General features: G+C 37.4%; 1 protein-coding gene across 2 annotated transcripts in view; it reads left to right on the plus strand.

The window, feature by feature from the left end:
* Positions 1-14,477, plus strand: part of LOC137278039 (uncharacterized) — a 33,300-nt gene extending 18,823 nt beyond the window's left edge. For both annotated transcript variants that reach the window (XM_067810085.1, XM_067810094.1), the window contains exons 10-20: positions 385-417; positions 1,528-1,551; positions 1,909-1,955; positions 8,204-8,227; positions 8,673-8,696; positions 9,140-9,163; positions 9,609-9,632; positions 9,941-10,060; positions 10,586-10,645; positions 11,038-11,091; positions 12,293-14,477. In XM_067810085.1, the coding sequence (XP_067666186.1) occupies positions 385-417; positions 1,528-1,551; positions 1,909-1,955; positions 8,204-8,227; positions 8,673-8,696; positions 9,140-9,163; positions 9,609-9,632; positions 9,941-10,060; positions 10,586-10,615 (350 nt within the window). In that variant the 3' untranslated portion in view covers positions 10,616-10,645; positions 11,038-11,091; positions 12,293-14,477. The remainder of the gene's footprint in view (positions 1-384; positions 418-1,527; positions 1,552-1,908; positions 1,956-8,203; positions 8,228-8,672; positions 8,697-9,139; positions 9,164-9,608; positions 9,633-9,940; positions 10,061-10,585; positions 10,646-11,037; positions 11,092-12,292) is intronic.
* Positions 14,478-18,431: the final 3,954 nt, after the last annotated feature.

Here is an 18,431-nt window from a genome sequence, read left to right on the forward strand (position 1 = left end):
TTCTCGTGTTCTTGGTACAGAGCACGTTCTGTCAAAAGTCCTTCTGTTAAGCCCTTCTGTTACCCCATCGCCCCTTGCTAGTGGGAAGCTTGCATACTTGCACAAGCAGTATGTTTTAGACTGCTCGTGAGATTTCAGTGTCACTCACACACATCCACACGTATCAATTCATCATGTACGTATATACACGCACTCGCACACACTTACATACGTACATACATACTAATGTATAAGCACAGTCTTCAAAACCTCACACATTGTGAATCCATATCAAAAGTTGTAGTACACATTGTATATTACCCCTTTGAAATAACATCTAGTTCCATTACACACAGTCTTTAACATCGATGTTCCGGTAGTAACAGTTTCTTTCTTCTTTTACAGCTCAGCCCTGCCGGCGACGAGGGAGAGCTTTGGGTACGTAAACATGCTCTGAATTGAAAGTTAAGCGAAAAGTGTCACACCATTTCAGTATGGGACTGACCGTAACCAGATCTAGTTGTATACAAAGAAGTACAAACACGCGTCTTTGATTTGGAAGAGTGGATCATGATTTGTCACTTGGTGGAACTGTTGTTGGTTTTCCTCAAAAAGAGTAAAAAGGGATCAAACCATACCCTCTGTTTCCTTTATACATAAAACAGAATGTCAATGCAGTTTTAACATTTGAAATAAAGTATGCGCTAAGATGCAGTTATTGCATACTCCTGCATATATTGAATATAATCAGAGTGAGCTGAGTGAGTTCAACTTTAAAGGCTCACCCGCAATATTCGGCTAAATTGTGACGAAACCAAATTATAAATTTAAACTTAGATAAAACGAAATTACCTAAAAAGACTGTCAACAAAGGACAGGAAAACAGAGAACCACAGATATATATTTTAAATCTAGTAATTAAATCTTAAACAGTTTAATTATAGAAATCAAATATTATCAAATCAGGCCAATAACTGAAGGTAGATGACCATACGAGGGTTCATGGGAACTTACAGTACATTCGCTTCCTGCATAGACCCTGACTTGATGAACAGAATCAGTTCCCAAAAATGTCAAGCAGGAGGCTATGTGAAGTTTGACAAAAGCAGTGAAACAAGTACAACTTTCTAGTTTTCTCTACACAAGAGATGATCAGAGCGAACAGAGGAAAAGGATTCGTTATAAATCACATTGTAAATCGATCCACTGATTTGCTCTTCTTTTGTTGACATTGGAAGTTCCATTGAGGACAGTGATAATGTATACATGTAAAGGTGTATATGGTTAGGCAGGCAAATGCTTGATTGTGGACTTTCCTAAAACCTTCTCCCAAGAACTTAATACATAAATGCTCTTAACATAAGAAATTCTGTTAAAACATTTCTACCCAACATAGTTGAATACTCGTTTAAAAGACTTGTGTATGCATTGCATAAAGCTCCATTGTAATGCTTCATATAATTAGTTGGATCCCGACCACGTGATCATCTGTACCCGTAATCAAGAATTGGTGATTTCTTTTCTCAGAAGTTTTCATGTCTGTTTTAGATTCGATGGCATATTGCCGTTGCGGTAAGTATGAAGTTGTTGTATATATATATCATTTGCCAAACTCCTTAGTATATCGGAGAAGCTTACTACACGTAACAGAAGCATGGCAAAAGGCAGAATTGGAACATTGGATGCCAAGTAAATGTGAGATTATTGTGGGGATGTTGACCGTGGGGAATAAGTGAAAGAGAAAATCCAACTCAAGACAAGAAGGGGGATAACCGTAAACGTGTCCATAAATGGAATGTTTCTAATTGTAGTAATATCACGCAGTTTTAGATATACTTTCGAATGCGCAAAGAAGAAAATGAATACATTTGTTATAAAATTGCTGATAATCATGCCCAACTTGGCACAGATTCAAACTTTTATTTGCAGATGAGGATGAACCTGAATCCGGTACGTACAACAGTGAAATACATATGGTAACAATGTATTCATGTATACAATGTACTTGTAAGACCAAAATGGAAACGTTTATAAATTGTGAGCGACAAAGTAAGTTCCAACTGCCCAACTGTGTCAAGTAAAGCAAGTGCTGAACACAAAATGAATATATAGTTCTGCCATGTTAGCAGTATTGACAAACTTTATGGATAACAACTTCTTTAGTTAGTGAGCGTGACGTTTCGATACATATTCTTGTGCGGTTGTCGGTGTTTGTAGTTTATTGTACTCCCTAACTTCTAAAGTAAAACTTAAAGACGTTACCCTTGTAGCTACACTTAGGGGATTCTTGCATAATTGACACTTAATCCTAACAGTTTTTCCTAATGTTTTAAAGATTATTGAAATATCCCTTATTTCATCAAGCGTTAATCCACCCTGTCCTTATTAATCCAGTAGAAATGTTCTGGCGAAGCGGCAAAGTGACATTAAATACCACACTCTCTGAAACTCCGAAGGCATCACCTGAAATTAACAGTCTGAAAACAGCGCCATGACAAAAGTCCAGAATACACCCTTTCTGCATGACACAGTGGTGTACTCATCTGTTCATCTAGCTAAGAACAAAGATCACACTGTCCACTCCTGAGATTTTCCGATGATCTCATTTGATTTTTCCTTACTGTTCCTGCTTCTGTTGATGTGTGTCACGAAGGTGCACAGCTCTGGTATCTACTACAAAGCCTGCCCCACTGGTTGCCAAGCAACACTGACGTCTGACCCAGTTGTGGTGACCACTAACAAAGTCTTTATGTGAGACACTTCGTCGATTGAAACAATATGGCATAGAATGTGAACGCCTCCCTGTCATTACGTTTCTCTTTGTGACAATTGTTGATTGGTATCCATCAAAAAGAGACGTAGATTTCTGAAACACATATCAAATCTGAATAACCGCAAGTGACACACGCTAAACAATCTTTTCACGGTTGTAAGTATAAGTAACCCACTTTCGCTAAGGAGCATATACTTAAGTATAATCACAGTTCCTTTTCTTACTCTTGTGGAATTAAGACAGCCGTTATTGTATGGTGCGCTAGAGGTACTCCCATTACTCGTTTTGTGGAGCCACCATTGAAACTAAGTAGAGAGAGACGTGCCTATGTATGTGGCTATCTTCTCATCAGGTACCTTCGAATTCGTGGGTTCGTTTCAGTGCTGAATTGTTTAGCCTCATATTTTGGCTCAATACGATGGTGTCTATGAAGTCTTGTCAAATTAACATGTTAGTTGCGTGGTGCACTAAAGGTACTTCCAGGCCTCGAATCGGGGAGCTAACCATGATTTTATACCTCACAGCTCTACTTTAGGTTTGTGATCTTTAGATCTTTAAATTTATCTTTTTCAAATTTATGTTATGTTTAATTTCCAAACGTGGTATACCAGTGGGCACATAAACGTTGTTTCAACGTTTAGAATAGGTTCGTCCTTAAAGTAGAAATTAGGTTGAAAATAGCTTGCACAAGTTTTTTCAGACGCAGATATCCAACTTGGAATCAACGTTGAAGTTTGACTTATTATCAACGTTCAAAATGGGTTGTTTTGTGTTATGCATGGGTGTATTCTTACATAGAAATCTCACGTAAAACGTGAATATTCAACCAAAGTTACAATACATTTAATCCGAATTTCTAAGGGGAAAAACTAGCAAACACTATCGTACAATATATACCCCCAGCGACCTGAAATAAATAGTGAAACAGAAAATTCCAGTAAACATATTTATCTGATAGAAATCTTGGTTCATTCAATGAACTGTTCATTTAATTTGTATGTTAGTTGGAAGTATAAAGATGGGAAAGTATTCCAAATTAAGAAACACTATTTACTGTTGTATTGTTATCTTGAAAAGGTTGAACATGTCCCGAGAAGACAGAAGTTTTGGTTTTTTTCAGCTATTAGATAGATTCCTGAATAAACACAATGCAATCCAGTTACTTCACTGTGAAAGGATTCCGTGATGACCATGCACAATACTTGTTTACAGCATATGAAACAAGTCTCTTTTCATTATATCTTTTTAAAAGTTCATGGTCTTGTATTGGTCTTCAGACGATCGTAACTCTATACTTTAACATAGACGTTCGAGTCACAGCACTACAATCGCCTTGAGGGACGCTTTTGAACACCATTCCAAATCCCAAAGCACAACTGCTAGTTCCTCCACTCAGTATGTGAGGTTCACAGGTACAATTTTGCTGATATACAAGTATGTAATGCACTCAATGATATTTCTACAGGAAAATATGTAAATACCGTCAGGTAGTACCACAGCTTCAATCGCCAGTGTGTGTGTGCGTTGGTTTGTGGAGGAAGGAAGTGGAAGGCATATGCATTAACTGGATTATTATTTTTTTTCCTTTCATACCAAGTAAAGCATTCTGTTTGGTGAAATGTAACTGAACAGTCAAGGTTTTTCCAGATATTTTTAACAATTTCACAGTCCCAAAATAGTTGGTAATTGATTCAGTGTGATAGTTACACAAAGAAAAGTACAAACGGGAGAGTCTGTATACTTGATCCTAAATAAAAACTGTTTTGTAGGTAGAATATTATATGATTCAATATTGTAACCATCATAGATGAGTGCCATAGGTGCCCTTCCATGGCAAAACCTTAAATACGTCACAGTCCTTAGGTAGATTAAGACTAAATCTATCGAAGTCGTTTTTTTTTATTACAATATTCTGTTATGAATTTGGTGCATAGGACTGTTTCAAGGAAATATTTGCTACCTTTTCCACTGAATTTTAGTCTTGACGGTATGTCAATTTAATGTTCAGAGTTGTAAAATCTGAAATAGTTACCTTTAATATGTATGTAATAATTACTTGTTTGATTCCTTCAAAGGTCAGAAAATGAGTTCTGAGTTTACAGAGATGTATAGAGTCATCGAAGGACAGAAATTTCTGCTTTCAACAAACAAAACTCCCTTGTTATACCAATATATATATACAGAATAGGTTTGTTTTCATAGGTCAACCACTGAAAAATGTTTGATTATGCCTACAATCGGGACATTATAGTGAGAGAAGCGTGGTTAGATATGTATCAAAAGTACCGCTTCGTGACGTCATAGGAGACTTAACTTACGAGATACAATGTAACATGACAATTACCGCGACCCACGAATCAAGCTTATCCACAAATTTAGGTTACGCTTTTGTGTATATAGATGAATTTTGTTGATTGTATAAAAATATATATTTGCAAAATTCAAACCGGGTGATGGGTGCTCGTGCGTCGTGAACTCACATTCGGTTATATAATAAAATGTCAAATATGTATGCAAGCAAATATACTGTAAAATAACAAAACAAGTTCATGGAAAACACGAGCTTCCACGAAATTGAGAAACACTTGACATACAAGTAGCCTGGTGAGATAAACATGATGAATAGTACGGAGTTTCGGAAAGATTTCAGCCCGTAAACCCAGTTTTATTTCGTCTATGTCGAATAGATGGCTTACACAAAAATGGTGCATATTTATTTGTGGTTTGGGTAGGGGTCATTTATGGAATAATACTATTTCTAAAATGCCTGTCAGGACCTAACCCTAACATTTCTAGTGTGGGTTACGGATCGAACAGTTGCCAGAATTCCTGCTACATTAGCAAACTAGGTTCAAACATTCTCACATTTTCATTACACATCAATGAAATACTTACGGAATAAACACCAGTAAGCCGAGAAGCTGTTGAATAAACGATATTCCGCCAAAGTGGAAATACGAACCGTCATCCACCTTTTTGCCTTTGGCGTGCGATAATTGTGCGCTTGTCAGGTCAACATCTTTGAAAGCATGTTGTCGGGAGGTTTACGATTTTGACAGTTTTATAGGAAAATATAACATTTAATGCAATTCCATGATTACACGATGCCATTTAGAAAGTGGTCAAATGCAACATATGTCATATTTGGGATTTCACTTTCTTAGTAAAGTACAAATTCTAGTACTGTTATGGTTGAGTCCCATCCGGGATTCGAACCCGCACCCTCAGAGTCAGTGGAAGTCGCGGTGACTGAGCGGGCTAGGCTGCTGACTTTGTGAGCTGGCGATTAGGTACCTAACTCTGAGGGTGCGGGTTCGAATCCCCAAAATGGTACTAGAATTTATGCTTTACTAAGAAAATGAAATCCCAAATATGACATATGTTGTAATGCAATTCCATTACTAGTGACTTTATGCTAAAATCATTTGTTCTTTTTGTCATTTTCAGTTACGATTTACATAACATTTCCGTCCGTTGATCGATGCATAATCATAAAATATATTTATAGCTGAGCCTAGATGAATATGGATGTTTTATCAAATTAACGTTCCGAAATAATACTTTCTAAGTGGCATAACTATTGCTAATATATGTAACACAATTTACCCAGGAAACAGTTACTTGACAGTTTTTGGTTCCTTACGTTGAAGCAACGTTGACAACAACACAAATCTCGACTAAGTTTATTTGGTCCCATGATAAACGTTGAATCAACGTTTAGGAAGGGTTGATAAACCAAACAACAAAGGCCCAACGTTTACTGAACGTTGACTCAACGCTGTGTGTCCGCTCGGATCTGCCTACATAACGTTTACCACACGAAGTAGGTAGTTAGACGATACCACTTAAAGAGTTGATTTTCTGTGAGGTATAGCCACGGTCCAACCTGCACCAGTTGTTAAGGAAGTTAACTTATTATTACACAAACATTTGTCCAGCACCAGTATTCAGCTCATCTGTTCAAACACACTTTGTTTTTCCCACGATCACCGGATGTCGAACTCTAACGCCACATCGTATTACCAATCAGGAGAGTAGACAACTTTTGCCGCCACTAGGCGCACCGTGTTCATATGACTTTCCTGTCCTTACCAGTTACTCATTCACGGCTGGGTGGACTTGGACACATACAGTACTTTGTCCACGTTTCACTGCCCGTTTCTGTACCGCAACTAGATGCGTATTCATATGGCGGCCATATGGTCATCTACCTTCGATTTGTGCGTTCGCTCAAGTGCACAGGGATTTGCACTGTACACGAGAGGTTGTGACAACACTGAAAGAGTCTGCACACAAAGTTGACCCCAAGGGTTTTCACACCTGGTCACAGGTGGGCTCGATAACGGCACCTCAATATCTATAGCTCGACAATGGTATTTACAACAGAATAAAGGGGTGGCAGGGGTATAATCTCCATATTGTTAACAAACGTGTATTTTAATTACGGTCTAGTGGATGGTAAAACATACACCTGTTGGCCAGGGAACACTTGACGAAGGGATGGACTTGAAAACAAAGGCAGGTGCCAACACAGCTCACTAACTTCATTTCTTATTTAACTGGTTTATGGATGGACACCTTTACTCACTCACAGCAACTGCGTTTGACAAAACAGTATACACTATGCACAACGACTTGCACTTGCATGGATTTCCTTCTTTAGGAATAATTTGTGAAAAATATTTTTAAAATGTATTAAGAAATATATATATACACTGCAATATTATCATGAAATAATAGCGACATTTAGCTTGAATTTAAAACAGCCACTGCAAATTTCAAGATATTTAATCAAAGAATCAAGCTTTTAATACTTCACATTTCAGTTACTTTTGAATACAAAATAAAACTACTCATATTATTAATGTTTTCTCAACAACTGCTTGCTAAATGGATGAACCATTTGGAAAATGATATGAAATATCGTAGAATCCTTCACAATCAAGCTTGCTTGTTATAGCTTTTCTCAATCTATCTTTTTTAGGTGAAAAACAGTCCCATGCCTCTGGTAAGTGTGATAGGTTATATATCATATATACTATTACAGCTTTATGTTAATGCACAAGGAGATTCTGCATAGGGTGGACTTGATACCGGCACATCAGTATCTATCATCGGATATCCTTCTTTAGGAATAATTTGTGAAAAATATTTTTAAAATGTATTAAGAAATATATATACACTGCAATATTATCATGAAATAATAGCGACATTTAGCTTGAATTTAAAATAGCCACTGCAAATTTCAAGATATTTAATCAAAGAATCAAGCTTTTAATACTTCACATTTCAGTTACTTTTGAATACAAAATAAAACTACTCATATTATTAATGTTTTCTCAACAACTGCTTGCTAAATGGATGAACCATTTGGAAAATGATATGAAATATCGTAGAATCCTTCACAATCAAGCTTGCTTGTTATAGCTTTTCTCAATCTATCTTTTTTAGGTGAAGAACAGCCCCATACCTCTGGTAAGTGTGATAGGTTATATATCATATATACTATTACAGCTTTATGTTAATGCACAAGGAGATTCTGCATAGGGTGGACTTGATACCGGCACATCAGTATCTATCATCGGATTTCCTTCTTTAGGAATAATTTGTGAAAAATATTTTTAAAATGTATTAAGAAATATATATATACACTGCAATATTATCATGAAATAATACCGACATTTAGCTTGAATTTAAAACAACCACTGCAAATTTCAAGATATTTAATCAAAGAATCAAGCTTTTAATACTTCACATTTCAGTTACTTTTGAATACAAAATAAAACTACTCATATTATTAATGTTTTCTCAACAACTGCTTGCTAAATGGATGAACCATTTGGAAAATGATATGAAATATCGTAGAATGCTTCACAATCAAGCTTGCTTGTTATAGCTTTTCTCAATCTATCTTTTTTAGGTGAAAAACAGCCCCATGCCTCTGGTAAGTGTGATAGGTTATATATCATATATACTATTACAGCTTTATGTTAATGCACAAGGAGATTCTGCATAGGGTGGACTTGATACCGGCACATCAGTATCTATCATCGGATATCCTTCTTTAGGAATAATTTGTGAAAAATATTTTTAAAATGTATTAAGAAATATATATACACTGCAATATTATCATGAAATAATAGCGACATTTAGCTTGAATTTAAAATAGCCACTGCAAATTTCAAGATATTTAATCAAAGAATCAAGCTTTTAATACTTCACATTTCAGTTACTTTTGAATACAAAATAAAACTACTCATATTATTAATGTTTTCTCAACAACTGCTTGCTAAATGGATGAACCATTTGGAAAATGATATGAAATATCGTAGAATCCTTCACAATCAAGCTTGCTTGTTATAGCTTTTCTCAATCTATCTTTTTTAGGTGAAGAACAGCCCCATACCTCTGGTAAGTGTGATAGGTTATATATCATATATACTATTACAGCTTTATGTTAATGCACAAGGAGATTCTGCATAGGGTGGACTTGATACCGGCACATCAGTATCTATCATCGGATATCCTTCTTTAGGAATAATTTGTGAAAAATATTTTTAAAATGTATTAAGAAATATATATATACACTGCAATATTATCATGAAATAATAGCGACATTTAGCTTGAATTTAAAACAACCACTGCAAATTTCAAGATATTTAATCAAAGAATCAAGCTTTTAATACTTCACATTTCAGTTACTTTTGAATACAAAATAAAACTACTCATATTATTAATGTTTTCTCAACAACTGCTTGCTAAATGGATGAACCATTTGGAAAATGATATGAAATATCGTAGAATGCTTCACAATCAAGCTTGCTTGTTATAGCTTTTCTCAATCTATCATTTTTAGGTGAAGAACAGCCCCATACCTCTGGTAAGTGTGATAGGTTATATATCATATATATTATTATTACAGGTTTATGTTAATGTGGAAGGAGATTCAGAATATGCTTGGGTGAAACTATCATTTCAATAATAAGGTATTGCTCACAACGAATAAAGTCTTGAACGACAATGGTTTATGCACGTATTATGGCTCAACTGGATGATATCCGAAATTGTATAGGGCTAAAAATAGGCTTATGGTAATGGTAAATTGAATTTGAAACAGATACACATAGATAAGCGGTGATATGTGATAACTGGTATATGTTACTTTTATTTTTGTGTATAATCTGGCAGATTCTCCGGCACATGTTCACCCTGCTGCCGTTGCTGTCCCTGTTGGCCTTGGTGTCATCTTTGTCGTCATTGTTGCTGTGGTTATCAAGAGGAAAGACTTTCCAGCGGCTGGAAACCATGGTGTGTTAAGAGCTAAGCACTTAACAGGTTTACTTAGCCCGTGGTATCATTCGAACAACCGTTATCTGGCCATGATGTTAGTGTCGTCTTAGTTACATTACCCGTGGTTGGAATATCTCCAGTTGACTAATGTATATCTTGTACCAGACTAATGCAGGCATCTGATATCTGATAAACATTCTACAGTATTCTGAAATATTTACTGGTGTGTGAGTCAGTCAGTCAGTCAGTCGGTCAGTGAGTGAGTGAGTCAGTATTACAGCCATATCTAGACTTTATCATATCTTAAGACATGAGCAATAAATTTAAGTCACAAAACAAACTGTTAACGATGGACAAAAAGCACCTTCCTTTCAGCCGTTGGCGAATGTACTCAACGTTCAACGTTTGCCCAAGAGCACGAGGATATATATTCTGCGATTAAAAAACGTTATATGAAAATATTTTGAATGAAAATGGATACTAACATACCCCATAGTTTTAAAACGTTTGAATGATACATTGTTCTCTCTTCATTATTCACAGTGGAATCAAGGAGTGAACCACCGGAACTAGAGAAACTGGACGTTGAAATCAAGTCACTAGGTAGGTTCTCGTTTCGTTCGGAAGGTCTTCGCCTAAAGTAGAATTTAATGGCTTGTGCTCAGCACATCTATCGTGACGATGGATTTCCCTTTGACAGTACTCTTGACAATGTTACACGGCTAATAGAATCATCTGATATTCTATGTAGGGGTAAAACATTACTGAGAAGTCCTACTGATCAGTAGTGTTGAAGTACTTACGGGTCTTTTCAGTTTTAAGAACGTTGGAAAATACAAGTGTGAAAGGTGCGAACATTTTGTTAAAGCATGATTCGAGCGTGATTCATGCTAATGATAAATTCTGGTGCTACGGAAAATCAGGTGTTTTTCTTTTTTTTTCAAAATTGTTGCAAAGTGTAATACCTTGCATTATTTTTTCTGTACTGCTTGCAGTGGAAAATAGAATGGGATCCCAAATCCTGATGAAGGATACAGAAGCTTAACCAGGTACTTATTCGCTTCTTTCAGATGTATTTTGTATCTGTGTTCTCCAGTATCAGATATGTGAATCTTAGAGTGAAATCATGAAAGAACCTGTGGTGATGTTATTTTTAGCTTTGGTACTCATCGGTATTCTTTCAGCGTAAAATTAAGCTTGAGAAGGTTTTACATTACAACACTACCCACTACTTGGGTATGCAGACTTACGTCCCTTTCGCATATCAAAGCACCCGTGATTGTAGTTTTGAATTCAGGTTACAGCATACTTGTGTTCGTGGGTTCCAACAAAGTGATAAACGTTTTAGGAAGAATAGTGGTTAAAACATTCCCTCGTCACCTCGGAGACCCAGGTTTGACTGCCCACGTGGGTTACAATCTGTGAAGCCGATTTCTGGTGTCCACCGCTGTGATATTAAAATATTGCTAAAAGCGGCGTAAAACCTCAGCCTCTCACTCACTTTCCCCCACGCAGTTGATACCGTCATGCTATCAATGAAATACTGTCCAAAGTGACTTTAAATTCCACTCTCTCTCTTGTCTGTGATATGTAACGTACGTGACATTGAAAATGATATCAGTGATTCACCTGCCTCCAGATGGTTCGATATGATGTTAGTGTTTCAAATTTAGTGTTTATGCAACCGCCTGTCTTTAGTGTCACAGATTATTACACTTTTGTTCATTGTTCAGTTTATTATTATCTCGATGTGGTTCACTTTCATTATTAAAGTTTTGTTTGTCTGTATATTTAACGCCGCACACATTTATATTCCATTTTGTGGCGACGGTCTGAAATTAAAGCATCTGGATCAGACAGTCCAATCATCAACAGTGCGAGCAATTTAACTGGGAACCAGTGACACTTGTTAACCAAGTCAGCGAGCATGGCAACTCGATCCCGTTAGTCGCCTCTTACGTCAAGCATGGGTTAAGGTTTTGTTTCTATGTTTAACGCCGCACATAGCAATATCCAAGTTTTGGCGGCGGTCTGTAAACAATCGAATCTAGATCAGACAATCCAGTGATCAACAGCACGAGCATCGATTTATGTAACTGGGAACCGATGACATGTGTCAACCCAACGAGCCTGGCCATTCGATCGTAGTCACCTGTTACGATAAGCGTGCGTTAAAGTTTTGTTAACATCCTGTGTTTAGACTTGGAAGTGACATTACATATAGTGAATAATCTTCCTGTTTTCTTACAGACCTACAGCAGTGAACGGGTGGGCCACATTCGGACAAGTTATGACTGGTGCTAACGTGGATAGCAACACTTGTTTCGACAGATCATACATACTGATCTTTTTCTGGCAATTTCAAATTCTTTGTCTTTGAATCACAATCCCAAAGATGTGATTCAAGATGTTCACTAAAACCTGTTGGTAACTAACCTATTGCACCAGTGGCACCTTACCAGAACTTTAATGTAGACCCACACACTCCCCTCAAACCCCACCACCAAACCACACCCCACCCCACACCCCAAACCCCACACCCCACACCCCACACCCCACACCCCACACCCCACACCCCACACCCATCTTATAACAACCTTTTGATGCAGATCTTTACTCAGTTGAAGTGATTATACCATATTAAGGATATATGTATCAGTGTGTATCATTATTAGGATAATAATTGTAGCTAACGTTTTCAGAGCGTCTAAGAGTGTTTTTAAGATCTCTAATGTTTGGTTGAGCGAGAATGGATTCCGTCAAACTGAATCTAATGGTAGTCGGTCGCTCATGGTGTTGCTGTCAGCTTTGATTGTAGAAGTTTTGTCTTCTTTGCTGTTGATATCTGTCGGCGAGACGGTAGATTTAACCAGTTGATACATCAGTTACAATCATACTGATCAAAATATTTCTGTTTGAGTGCGAAGTGCTGCCATTGACCTGCCCGAATGTCATGTAACATCAGGTCATAATATGAAATTTCATATACATTTCCGAACAGTTGATTGGCTGTAAATTATGTACTCAGCACTTACGGTGAATCATGATGGTGTTGCATGTTAAGTTCACTTTGAAGGTCATTTGGTAACCCATGTCGTAAAACTGAACTCACTCACTGACACACTGACTATTTTCAGGAATACCAATAATAGACTTCCGCTTCTGTTTTGCAAAACCAACACGATCTGAGTTTGCATTAATGATGGCTTAAAACTAGACAAATCTTTCATAACAAACATATTCGTACATTTGTATTTGGCTGCACCAGGGAAACCTGTAATTTCTTATTAACTCAATAATATTGTCTTCATTGGACTATAGTATTTGTGTGTTTCTTACATGATAATCTATAGGTATGGGGTCCCCAATTTTCAACCTAAGACTTTAATCGCCATGTTGATTGCTTATATTGAAACCTCTATCAAACATGTATAAGAACTTGCTTGGTCTGATGGCCATAATTCAAACATGATGTATAATAAGACATCAATCAATAATTATTATGAAATTATTACAATTTACATTGTCGCTTTTTCGTATTGACGCATTTTGCTTACAGTGTGTGCTTGCATTATATTTCATCCGCGACAAATTGAAAACGCAGTTTTGTTAAGAAATGGAAAACCTGAATAGAGACAGTTAAAATGACCCGTGGAATTTTCGTTCGCATGTTTTGTAGACAAAAAATGACTGGGTGATGATATATGACATTATATTTAATAATGAAAGGCGTTTAATAGTATGATTGTCATATAGTTGCGTTGCTTGCCAAACATTTAACAAAAACATTACTGTTGAGAGGAACATAAAAACTGCGTTTTCAAAATCTTTTTGCATCATTTATTTAATTATGGTGTACGATGTTTTTACAACTGCTTGGTAGAAATGATAAACATGTATGTTAGTGTTGCAGTGGTTACGGTTGTCTTTTTGTTTTCCTAACAAGATGGCTGTTCGTGAAACGAGTGGAGACCAAAAAAAATTAATGTCAGGAAAGTAAAGTTCCGTAGCCAGTTTAGGGTGGAATATTAATGTTTCAGACGAAGGGTATCAATTTGCAGCGGTACTGGTCAGAATATATCAAACGAATCAGTATAAGGTATCCAATTTCGTGGCCAGTGTTTTGTGTTTTAACCCCAAACAGAAAAAAGACAACGGACATCGGAATTTCCAAGATTTAAGTGAGACTCTAAACATCGAAAACACTTTCACTTTATAACTGGTATGAGTTCGTGCTATTGTTGAAGGATTGAAGCCACTTGAAATGAGTCATGAACAATCATAAAGATACAATATTAATGTAACTGAATCAGGCTTTGCTTTGTTTTCCTTTTCCGCGTTCTTTTCATTTATTCATTCAAGGGGTGTGTCGTCAGCTATGCTTTGAAAGAGCTTGTAGTAAAATATTTTGAAATAAAGGCGATTTTGCTCACAAGCGTACTATGTTAAGATTCAAATTCCGTGCCCACGCTCGGTTTGTTGTGGCTGTGATAAGAGCAAAGGTATTGTTACACTTCCCATCTCATTTAGTACGAAAAACAATAACACTGGATTGGAACTTCTGTACTTGTTACCACAGCACGTAATTCTGTGATTCTGTGTAGAGGGAGAGGGTGGAAGGTGGCACACAACATTTCACAGCTATGATTTACGCAACACAGGGAAAAACATTTTACTTTGTTATTTCACACAGTGTTGTGTTTCTCTGTGTATGAAAAAGGAGGATGGGGAAACGTTAATAAATGTTTTCTCACATTAGGCTACACTCGATACTGTGGTCCTGTATAGAGGGGACCGAAAGATGTCTCCTCTGGTGGTATTGTATGAAGTACTATCATCACCCCTATTTCGGGATTCGTATCGTATAGCAGCTGTAGTACACACATTTTTGGCAGTATGTCGTCATGACTAAAACTGTAGTATCGGGATATATCGTATCGCAGGTTGCATGCCTGTACGATGTACCAGCACTACTAATTATGTTGAAGTAAAACGTTACAGCTACCTTTGCTTCATTCTGAATCGAAGTACAAGTATCCAGTAAATATATGACATGCCAAAAGTATAAGACTATATTTACTCAGAAGAAAATCTTTCTGAAACAGAACATGCAAAAACTACAAACGAAAGAATATATGAGAATAATGAGTACTTGTTGAAAACCGGACTGTGACAGTTTCAAAATTTGGTCTGCATCCCTTTCCGTGAGCGGTCTTATTTACAGCACGAAATATAAAAACCACCAGCTATGTTGTAAAAGAAAGGAAGGGCAGATGAAAATTCATATATTCTCTAACCATCAAAACAAACCACACTCGAGTACACGTTAAGTAATATTCCAGCTATATGACAGCGGTCTGTGAGTCAAAGAGGAATGGGAATACTATTCCTGTCATGTTCATGCATTACTAAAAATACGGTAAATCCGTTATAAACAATAGTTGTGATACTCAGAATCAGAAATACTGATATAGAAAGGTAGGTTTTTGAAAGCATTTGTGTTGCCAGTATACATCCTTGACGCACAGCCATGCGTGGTGTTGACGTGACACGTGTACTGTCCTGACACAGATACATCTATCTACAGCTGGCATATAAAACACAAACTCCCTGTGTCCTGTAATCACCACCTGTCTGAATGTGTTCCACCAGGTTACAGTGCAGGCAGGGTTACAGTCAGTAGAACATCTCATTTTCAGTGGGTCACCTTCAGATGCATCTTGCCTGCCGCTTAACAGCACCGTGTCTGGTTCATCTGGAAAGAATTGTAATATATTTTTCTATCAGAACACGTGCCATTATATATGTATCCGGTATATATATGTAACTGTGATATCGTTGTCTTCCAAAGGTTAGAATGCTCGCCCCGAGGAACATTTTTGGTCATGCGGCAAACCGTCAAATTTGCCATTGTTTTTCCCATAGTGATAGTGAAGTGGTTCAGTGAAATATGATGACTGGCTATGGTATGATTTCATTTGAAAGGATCCAAGATTCTATTCCTCAGGTTACTTTCTCTTGAGACGCCAACTAATATTCTTAAAGGGTAAACTAATTTCCCCAAATTCATGTCTCGAAACGTTTAACTCATAAGAGAGATCCGACTCCTGGATGTACATTGTCGAGCATTCTCTCCTGTTATTGTCCATATCATTTCAATATTCAGGAACCTTAACTCACACAGAACATAGAGAGAGTATGCCTGACGATGCTCGGTTCTCATGGTTTCTCTGAAAGTTAGTATGTAATGTCATATCGGCAGTGTTTAAGCCAAATCGTGAGGAGAGCAAATTTGACGTTGATAAGGAATACGTTTGTATTATGAAGCCTGTCTTCAAAGGTCAGTAAGACTAGATTATCACACTTAGAATTAACACTAGTATCTGAAGTTAAAACAATAGCATGTTCTGGACAGTGCAATATAAAAACAGGCAATAGCTCGTCCTTAAGTGAAGGGCGATCACCATACTAAGGGCAATGAGTGCATGGAGTCTTGTTGGATGTATACCATTCCTTCATAGTGGATTCCATGATATGATAAATGACGATAAAACTTTAAATTTGTGATGAGTGTGTGTGTGTGTGCGTACGTGCGTGTGCGTGCGTCTTACGCGACTTTTAGCAATATTCCAGCAACATCACAGCGGGGACTCCGAAATGTACTTCACACATTATGTCCATGTGGGGATCGAACCTGTGACAAGCGGCCACTCTGTGACAAGCGACCACTCACTATGCTAACCCACCGCCCCTTGTGGTAAAATTCTTACATGATAACGGGAAGAGGTTTTTAATATTCTCTCCAGGTATGGATTGTTTTCAACTCAGATCATCTGCATGGTCCCACGATATTTCAATCACGATGAAGGTCCCGTGGTAGAATAAGCCTTCAGCAACCTATGTTTGATATAAAAGGCGACTATGGTTGTCGTAAGAGACGACTACCGGGATCTGGTGGTCAGGCTTGCTGACTTGGTTGACACATGTCATCGGTTCACAATGGCGCAGATCGATGCTCATGATGTTGGTCACTGGATTGTCTGGTCCAGACTCGATTATTTACAGACCGCCGCCATATATATATATAGCAATATTGCTGAGTGCGGCGTAAAACTAAACTCAATCAATCAATCATTGTGTCTCAGAAACAAGCTTTTAATGTGAATTGTCTGTTTGGTACACTAATCATGCTCAGATTATCTTTACTCACACGCAGCACAAGAAGTTGAGCCTCAGGAGTCACGTCTCCGCTAAACGTGCTTAAGTTGTAGACTCCGGCTTCCTGTACGTCAACACTGTGGAATGTGAGACTGATCATGACTAGCTTCCTCCCCTCCTGGAATGTATTGACAGTCAGCTGAATCCTCGTCCCGTTCACTGTGTGTGTACTGACAGTCTCTTGAATTCTGGTCTCGTTCACTGTGTGTGTATTGACAGTCAGCTGAATCCTCGTCCCGTACACTGTGTGTGTATTGACAGTCAGCTGAATCCTCGTCCCGTACACTGTGTGTGTATTGACAGTCAGCTGAATCCTCGTCCCATACCCTCTGTATGTGTTGATACTTGCAGGCGGAAGCTTATTTTCATTCATAATGAACAGGACAGTGGAATCATTTCGTTTGGGCTTCCCTTAATGGTATATGGTAGAATATACCTTAAAACCCATGTCTGACTGACTCATACTCCAAGGTGTTGACACTTTGTCCGACACCAGTGTTGGTATAAGAAGCCTGCACGTATTACAAACACAACTATACTATACCGTTGATTAAAGGTAAATGCAGAAGAAGATCTACCAAACATCCACAGCTTTTTACGTAAAATGTGGTATCACTATCATTTCATACGATACACAACTGATATCTAACCCATGGCAAGACGTGAGTGAGTGAATTCAGATTTTAAGTCATATCGGCAAAATATCAGCCATATCGTGACTATAAACAATTTACAATTGCAGAATAAACCGTGGTAAATTATAACACCTGTCGGCATAGGACAGTAAAAATAACTAGAATATCACATCTATAATTGTCAAACTAATATGAAAATCTAAAATATACTAACCATGAAAGACAAACGTCAAACAACTACAGTAATGATTGTTCCACATTGTCTCTCTGCGCGTCGCTCCACAAGCGATGTCACGCAGCACTTAGAGAATAATACATTCCTTTGCATTGTTTAATTGCACAACATTGATACGGTACTTTTTTCGGTTTGTTTTTATGTCAGCTTTGTTGTTCTACGGTAATTCTTTGATTGCATAGTTTCATGTAGTACAGGTTGGTGCAACAATATTATGTTTGGCATATGACATGTCTCTACATCGTATGTTAGACTTATAAATACGAACTTCTGTCATTGAGGCAGATGCATTTTATCCCAT

Source organism: Haliotis asinina, chromosome 1 (genome assembly GCF_037392515.1).
Source record: "Haliotis asinina isolate JCU_RB_2024 chromosome 1, JCU_Hal_asi_v2, whole genome shotgun sequence".
NCBI classification, from domain to species: Eukaryota; Metazoa; Mollusca; class Gastropoda; order Lepetellida; family Haliotidae; genus Haliotis; species Haliotis asinina.